At 39.8% G+C, this 9,234-nt stretch overlaps 1 protein-coding gene across 2 annotated transcripts in view; it reads left to right on the plus strand.

Annotated features, from left to right (window-relative positions):
* The window catches only part of ABCC4 (ATP binding cassette subfamily C member 4 (PEL blood group)), a 234,331-nt gene extending 225,427 nt beyond the window's left edge, over nucleotides 1-8,904 (plus strand). For both annotated transcript variants that reach the window (XM_070751291.1, XM_070751292.1), the window contains exons 30-31: nucleotides 3,471-3,605; nucleotides 7,832-8,904. In XM_070751291.1, coding sequence (XP_070607392.1) covers nucleotides 3,471-3,605; nucleotides 7,832-7,939 — 243 coding nt within the window. In that variant the 3' untranslated portion in view covers nucleotides 7,940-8,904. The remainder of the gene's footprint in view (nucleotides 1-3,470; nucleotides 3,606-7,831) is intronic.
* Nucleotides 8,905-9,234: the final 330 nt, after the last annotated feature.

Here is a 9,234-nt window from a genome sequence, read left to right on the forward strand (position 1 = left end):
GGAAAGAGGGAAGGGACAGGAACAGAGGAAGGAAGCAAGGAAACTTATGAAAGGGGAGAGTAAGAGAGGAATGAGTGAAGGGAGGGAGGGAGGGAAGAAGGTGGGAAGGAGAAAGAAAAGAAGAAATAGAGGAAGGGAAGGTAAAAGAGAGAAAGAAAAAGAGCAAGAAAGAAAGCTGCAAGCACCCCCCCGAGCCCCCCAGGCCGGCTGCAACCTTTTAAAACACGCGCGCCGCTTCGCAGCTGTCTCCTGAAGCCGAACGCGGAAGTTAGCGTTTGGCTTCAGGAGACAGCTCCTTGGCGCTTGTATCTCGAATTTGGGCTTGTAAGTAGAACAAAAATATCTCTCCCCTCCCAGCTCTTATCTCGAGTTGCTCTTAAGTAGAGCAGCTCTTATGTCGGGGTTCCACTGTATATTTATATTATGACGTTCCTTCAATATACCAGGGTGATCCAACAGAAAGAACATATAGCCCCCTCCCTGGTACAAAGTTCAAGGGATCAGATCTGGTGGCCTAGAGGTTAATTCTCTGCCTTACAAGGCAGAAGCTGCCGGATCAAATCCCAATAAGGGTATGGCTAGCTGATGAGGCCAGAACAAGGGCGAAATAGTGCTATCCTAGTCTCCCTTAATTTTAAAAATTCAGCAAAAACAGGATATATATATATGGGCTGAGAGGCAAATAAGAGCTGTGATGTTTCTTCAATATACCAGGGTGATTCGACACAAATATATATATATATATATATATATATATATATATATATATATATATATATATATATGTTTTCATAGATTTTCACGGGTATATATATATGTAGATTGTTCTGAGTTTGGGTTTTGCCCCATGTAATATTTTGCATGTCTATGCGACGTTTCGGTGAAATCACATTCACCATCATTGGGCTGAAGTTGTAAGCTTCGTGCTGCTGTAAATATAGTTTACAAAATATTACACGGGGCAAAATATTACATGGGGCAAAACCCGAACTCAGAACAATCTACATACATATACCCGTGAAAATCTACGAAAACATATATATATATATATTTGTGTCGAATCACCCTGGTATATTGAAGGAACATCACAGCTCCTTATTTGCCTTTTGGCCCAACCCAAGGTCATTTCCAAGGCAGTTAATTTTATTGATGGCCGACAATTCTGTGTCATGTGCTTTTTTTTTTTTTGCTGAATTTTAAAATTTTAAAATTCAGCAAAAAAAACCCCAAAAACAAACATGTGACACATACAGATAGAATTGTTGGCTATCAATAAAATTAACTGCCTTGGAAATGGCCCTGGGTTGGGCTGAGAGGCAAATAAGGAGCTGTGATGTTCCTTCAATACACCAGATACACCAGAGGCAAATAAATGTGTGTAATTTTGGTTTGATCTACTTCGCACAGACTTTTGTGTTGTAGACTTTTGCGTAAAATGTGCAAGCAAATCTGTATCATACTGATTCAGTGACAGTTGAGGATTACTAGAGAAGTTATACTGCATAGGTTATAGCAAAAAAAAGAGTGTGCTTTGGATGGCATCCTAAGAACTGGAAGATTATTGGAGAAATTGCCCAGGATCAGTGCAGCGGTATCACAGTTGTGAATAATTTGAACAACTCCTGCATTCAACCATAAAAGTTGTGGCTGGTGTAGATAACCCTACACATCTGAGATACAACACTTCCTTATTCATTAGTTTCCCCCAAAATAAGACCAATCGGAAAATAAGACCTAGCATGATTTTTAAAGGATGGTCGTAATACTACTCCAAATATTAGCTCCATTTAAAATCATCAGCCAGAGCGACACATTTTGTATTGTATTGTAGTATTGTATTTTCCCCAAAATAAGCCCTAGAAAATAAGCCCTATCGCATCTTTTGGAGCATAAATTAATATAAAACCCAGTCTTATTTTTGGGAAAAGATGGGTAGCTATAACTGTTTGGTACATCTGAAAAAAAAAGAAATATTGAACATTCGATTGCAGGCTATTATGTAATTGCCACTTGAGTCCAGGGGTAAAATGCTTCCAGTTCACCTGTCAGTCATCAGAGAACAATGGAAGCACAAGATTGCAAAGGAAGCGCAAGGCTCCGCCCACTTGTCTGGACGCCGCCATTTGGGTTATTTTACCTTCTGCACTTGCGCAAAACATTCTGTGCATTCACAGAGGGTAAAAGAACCCAAATGGTGGTGTTCGGGCAGGTGGGTGGAGCCTCAAGCTCCCTTTGTGATTGGCTCTCCAACAACTGACAGCCATGGGTGAGCCAAGAGCATTTCAACCCTGCTTGAGTCCCCTCAGCAACTGGCTGGATGTCCAGTCTCTGTGTTGTATGAGTATTTGTGTATTGTCAAAAATACCTTGGTGGCCTTTCCTTTCCCTCCTCTTCCTAGTCAAAACTTTGTGAAGATTTGGGCTGTCATTCTCCTTTCCAGCAACTTCACTCTGATACAAAAATTAAAGCACACTGGCCACTCTAAAAATATAATTAAAAAATAGAGAATCTTTATTTCCTTACTTCCCCTATTAATTGTAGCTTGAGTACCCACCAAGCCCTGGTAAATATGATTTAGCTTTACTAGATAAATGGTCAAAGCAATGGAAACTGCAGTTTAATGTTTCCAAATGTAAAATAATGCACTTGGGGCAAAGGAATCCTCAATCTGAGTATTGCATTGGCAGTTCTGTGTTAGCAAAAACTTCAGAAGAGAAGGATTTAGGGGTAGTGATTTCTGACAGTCTCAAAATGGGTGAGCAGTGTGGTCGGGTGGTAGGAAAAGCAAGTAGGATGCTTGGCTGCATAGCTAGAGGTATAACAAGCAGGAAGAGGGAGATTGTGATCCCCTTATATAGAGTGCTGGTGAGACCACATTTGGAATACTGTGTTCAGTTCTAGAGACCTCACCTACAAAAAGATATTGATAAAATTGAACGGGTCCAAAGACAAGCTACAAGAATGGTGGAAGGTCTTAAGCATAAAATGTATCAGGAAATACTTAATGAACTCAATCTGTATAGTCTGGAGGACAGAAGGAAAAGGGGGGACATAATTGAAACATTTAAACATGTCAAAGGGTTAAATAAGGTTCAGGAGGGAAGTGTTTTTAATAGGAAAATGAACACAAGAACAAGGGGACACAATCTGAAGTTAGTTGGGGGAAAGATCAAAAGCAACATGAGAAAATATTATTTTACTGAAAGAGTAGTAGATCCTTGGAACAAACTTCCTGCAGACGTGGTTGGTCAATCCACAGTAACTGAATTTAAACATGCCTGGGATAAACATATCCTAAGATAAAATACAAAAAATAGTATAAGGGCAGACTAGATGGATCATGAGGTCTTTTTCTGCCGCCAGTCTTCTATGTTTCTATGTGCTAGAGTCAGAGCAAATCACGTGGGATGAATTGTTGCTGGTGCCAAAATTCACCTTTATTAAGCAACTTGTTTCTGCCAACTCATCAGGTCCTAGATCTGGGACGCCTGAAAGAATATGATGAGCCATACATTTTGCTGCAAGAAAAGGAGAGCCTGTTTTACAAGATGGTTCAACAACTGGGTAAGGCTGAAACTCTCTCCATCCTAGAGACAGCCAAACAGGTAAGGCACGTCCCTCACTTCCCCCTCCCCACCCCCATTTTCCCTCTACAAAATGTTGTAATTAAGTTTGTCTTGAGGTTGACTTTCCACACAAGGCAGCATATTCAGGGCTTCAGAAAATCCCACCTTCTCCACTATAGTTAAAGCTCGTGTAGCTTTTCAATTATAAAGCCTTTTTTTTTTCATTCTTTATTACTGGGATTTGGAATAATAGATACCCAGAGTGGAAAATCATATGCTCCCATCCGCAGAAAACAGCTATGATTGGGATTGTTTTTGTACTTGTGTCGAAGATGATACACAGTTGTGGTGCTGGACTCATTTACTTTTCCCTCTCAGTAAATCCAGGATTATAGTGAAGCTCCAACAAGTTCCTTTGCTTTTGATAAATAAAGATGCTGTTTTGTACACGAGTGGAGGACAGTTGGATGAATGAAATCAAATTTGATGGATAAATTTGCAGTTTTACTTATGGGCAGAAAACTAGACGAAAAATTCTTGCTGGTTTTAAATATTCAATAATGTATATGTGTAATTTTAGTTTTAGCAATTTCTTACTACTCAGATACCAGTGAAGCACTAGTGATTTTGAAGATGTGTGCGCAGTTTGTGCATTCCAATGCACGCATGTGTGCCCCTGCATGAGATTTTGTTTCTGCGTATGCGCAGCAAGCGAAATCACACGTGAAGATGTTGGCGTGAGTGAGATTTTGGCAATTTTTGCCGATTTTTTGCTTCTGCGCTATGCGCATGCGCGGAAGTGAAAATATCAGTGAAAATCACCTAAATCTTCACAAGATTTTGCTGGCTGTGCATGCGCAGAACTGAAATCTCATGCTGATGGGCATGCGTGTGTCCGCCAGGGATGCCCGCGATGGCATCCGAGGGCACACCAGTAGTGCCGAAGATGGCAGGCTTTCCCTGTCTGATACTACTATATTTGTGCCATGATGGAGGGTCTATCAATTTAGGTGTAACATTTTTTTTCTTCTGTTGAATTGTGCCTGATTCTTTGGAAACTGCCTGGACAAAACTGCCTTGTAGTTTTCTTGCCAAGGTTCTTTAGAAATGGTTTGCCATTGTCTCCTTCCTAGGGCTCAGAGAAAATGACTGGCCCAAGGTCACTTGGCAGACTTCATACCCAAGGCACTGCTAGAATTCAGAGTTTGATGCCTTAATCTCTGTACCAAATAAACTTTTTGATCTCCAATCATTGGGGCATATGATTTTAAGAGAATGATGGACATCATGGTAAAAAAAAAAATCAGATACAAGGGATCCCCTGCTGGCCCCTTCCATCGCTTTGTACCGTCCAGTACAGCAGACACAGTCTGCTGCTGTCTCACCGCCATTACAGTCTCCACTACAGTGCGTAGACTGTAGTTCCTCTGGTGGCCAGAAGCTGCAATAGTGGGAGTATACTGTTGTACCATATCAGTGCCGTCGTTTGTGTGTGTGGGTGCCATACTGACAGGTACCGTACCGTAATCAGTGTACCGTACGGTACACTTTCTTTGGGGGGTGTCAGCTTTTCTGCCTGTGAATTTGCCTTATTTGAGAAATATAAGGCACCCCCCTGGAAATAGATGTAGCACAACTTTTGGAGCAAAAATTAATATAAGACAGTGTCTTATTTTCAGGAAAACATGGTAATATTCCTCTAATATCTCTTTCCAATCACTTTTATCACCTATTCTCCAAGGTGTGCCTCTTTTCCAGGCTTTTTAATGCCTCTGAAGCAAAATATGTTAGAATATGCCAAAATACAAGATACAAAATGAAGATAAGACTATTTGATTCTTTAATATAATGAAGCCAAAATATGTTAGAATTCAATAGAATAAAAATAAAAGAAAGTATAATAACTCTTTTGGGCTCTCTATGAAATTAAGAATACTGTATTTGAAAAACAAATCTGATTAGAACAAGAGATGTTTGGTTTAAAGAGCTGGATATTTGAAATCAATTTTCCACTCCCACCAAACTTAGATTCCAAACAATTCTGTAAAGCAATGTTTTAAATTTCAAGTTCGGTAAGAACTTCTTCCATGCCCCCTCCCACACACACATTCAATGAATTAATGGCATCATCAATTAACAGTATTCTTATTTCTTTTAAAGAGTTAAGAACCTCTTGCTCATAAATCAAATATATGAGAAATGTAGAAGCCAAATTTCAATCTCTCTGTGGGACATACCAGTTCTCATGATCTCTGCATATCAAAATAGGTTCTGGATTCAGAGACTTTTAAGATGACTTTGCAATTGCCAATTATTGTGGGACAGGTCTTAAAAGAACTATTCTGGAAATGGCATTTCGGCAATAAAGCTTATTGCACCATAGAAATCTAGTGATGACGAGAATAGTTCTGCCTTTCTCATAATTCTATCAAGTACAGTGATACCTTGTCTTACAAACTTAATTGGTTCCAGGACGAGGTTCTTAAGGTGAAAACTTTGTAAGATGAAACAATGTTTCCCATAGGAATCAATGGAACAGCGATTAATGCGTGCAAGCCCAAAATTCACCCCTTTTGCCAGCCGAAGTGCTCGTTTTTGCACTGCTGGGATTCCCCTGATCACAGCATCGCAAAAACACAGAGGTCCGGAGGTGGGGTTTTGAGGGACTTTGGTGTTTTTGTGATGCTGTGATTTAACTGATGCTCCCTTCACTGGGAAACCCCACCTCTGGACTTCCGTTGCCAGCAAAGCATCCATTTTTGCACTGCTGGGATTCTCCTGCTGGGATTCCTCTGCAGCATCACAAAAACAGGGAAGTCCGGAGGTGGGGTTTCCCATGGAGGGGAGCCTCATAGGAATCCCAGCAGTGAAAAAACAGGTGCTTCGCTGGCAACAGAAGTCTGGAGGGCAGGGCATCCCAGCGGCAGCGGTGGGTTTGTAAGGTGAAAATAGTTTGTAAGAAGAGGCAAAAAAATCTTAAACCCCGGGTTTGTATCTCGAAAGTTTGTATGATGAGGCGTTTGTAAGATGAGGTATCACTGTACTGTATAAGATCCTGAAAAAACAAAAACATAAGTTGACAAGCTGGTTTGAATTTAAATGCAGCCTTTATCATAAAGATGTGAAATCACATAACATACATGTCTCTGTCAAATACATGTAAAAATTTTATTAGATCGTGGCCCATCTCTTTATAGGAGAAGAACAATTTATTTATAACTTTGTCTGGCGCATCACTCAGTGATATAAATACAAACAAACAGGCTCCCTGCCCTGTTTTCCAGAAAGCATAAATATTAGGCCTAACTCATGACATATGTCGGCTCTGTGGAAGATAGTGCATTTCGTGTGTTTTAAATAAAACTTTTTGACATTCTCCTTTCTGGGGGAAAAATACATTTTGAAGCCCCTTTTCACCCAAACACATTTTCCGATAAGAGCACGCAAGTCTTGACATTATTTCATTTTGTTACCCACATCTGTCAGGGAGCAGAGATATGATACAACTACTGAAAACTGATGATTGTGGAACAGTGAAACTTGACAGGATTTCATTTCCTTTATGTTCTGATTATACATTTATCAGGAAACCTGTATCTCTGGCAGTTCAGCTCGAAATTGGTAGAATTCAGGAACTCAAAAGCTCAGCCAAGAACTATTCTATTATTTGGTATCATCTTACATTTTAGAGAAGTTGCTTGCTCGAGCCATTGTTCCTGTTTTCCCGTTCCCTTTCATTATTGTGGCACCTTTTTCCCCAGATCACATTTCTATAAAGCTCTGTGACTCTGCCACATTGCAAATTAAATGCTGGGGTATTTCATACCTCTATCCTGAACTTTCAATGCTTGTCAATCATAGTTTGTAAAATGCAGGGATTACAACCTTGATATTCACATCCAAATCTATTGTGCTTATTTTTGTGTGTGAAAATGGAAAACCCTTGCGCAGACACTAGATTTCGAAGCAGCTTTGTCGCCCTGTTTTTATCTCCATTTCTGAGCCGGTAAAAGGATTTTATTTATCAGTTTAATGTCAAATGATAGTTATCTGTTGATCGGAATTATTAGCACTTTTAGTGGGATAACGACCCTATATGTTGAAATATGTATTTCTTGCTGAAAATGAAGGCAGGCTTATTGCTTTTTTTAAAAAATGGAAATAAAAGGATTTAAAATGGTGTACTTTTTACCTTTGATATATATCCTTAAGTGATTCAGAATAAGCTACCATACAAATCTAACATACAATATCTTCCTCCGTAGGTTTATTTTAAGAAGAATTATCCTGAAGTTACTCCAAGTGATCAAGCAGTCACCCGTTCATCAATATCTGAATCTCAAGGACTAATAATTTTTGAAACTGCGCTATGATCTTATGCAATCATTGGGAGGGGACAGTTTCTCTTTTCTTGTCCTTCTAACAGAATGTAACCCTACCAAAATACAGACTGAATCTTCTAATTTGTTCAAGCTGTTTTTGCACTGGAATATTAATTGCCACACAGAAGAAAAAATATATATTTTTAAATACTGCTTGCTCCTTTATATTTACATACAATATTGTTCAGAATTTTTAAGAATTGTATTTCTGAAAGTGCCTAATTTTTGTGGGGATTTGGCAAAGAGAAGCTTGCTCCACAAAATCTGAAGCCCAATTAATTCCATGATGGATAAATTTGCTCAGGAATTCACAACTTTCTCATTAATAATGCCATAGTGAGAGACATTGCACTGTGAGATTCCTGAATGTGCTGCTGTTACATCATTCATGATCTGATTTGTACTTATCGCTTTTATATAGTGTACCTTTGTTATGCCGAGACAGAGAAACGTATTTATGTAGTTGTGCAATTAATTTCTGTTTTTCAATCAGTACAAACTTTCACTAAAATCAGCTTCCTGTTTGAGAATCCTTAAAGCCAAATCTGCTGTATTCCAGAAGCTCAGCCTTTAAAGGAGAAACAGAATAAGTTGTGATGCTTTATTATTATTATTATTATTATTATTTATTGGATTTGTATGCCGCCCCTCTCCGCAGACTCGGGGCGGCTAACAACAGTAGTAAAACAGTACAACAAAATCCAATACTAAAAAACAGTTAAAAACCCATTATATAAAAACCAGTCATACATACAAACATACCATGCATAAAATTGTAAAGGCCTAGGGGGAAAGTGAATCTTAGTTCCCCCATGCCTGGCGACAGAGGTGGATTTTAAACAGCTTACAAAAGGCAAGGAGGGTGGGGGCAATTCTAATCTCTGGGGGGCGTTGGTTCCAGAGGGTCGGGGCCACCACAGAGAAGGCTCTTCCTCTGGGTCCCGCCAAGCGACATTGTTTGGTTGACGGGACCCGGAGAAGACCCACTCTGTGGGACCTAACTGGTCGCTGGGATTCGTGCGGCAGAAGGCGGTCCCTGAGGTAATCTGGTCCGGTGCCATGAAGGGCTTTATAGGTCATGACCAACACTTTGAATTGTGACCGGAAACGGATCGGCAACCAATGCAGACTGCGGAGTGTTGGAGTAACATGGGCATATTTGGGAAAGCCCATGATTGCTCTCGCAGCTGCATTCTGCACGATCTGAAGTTTTCGAACACTTTAACACCAAAACCTATTACCCAGACCCATATAATATCTGCCCTCTGTTTTTGATGCCCTCACTC

The sequence above is a fragment of the Erythrolamprus reginae genome, chromosome 4 (genome assembly GCF_031021105.1).
Source record: "Erythrolamprus reginae isolate rEryReg1 chromosome 4, rEryReg1.hap1, whole genome shotgun sequence".
In the NCBI taxonomy this organism is placed as follows: domain Eukaryota; kingdom Metazoa; phylum Chordata; class Lepidosauria; order Squamata; family Dipsadidae; genus Erythrolamprus; species Erythrolamprus reginae.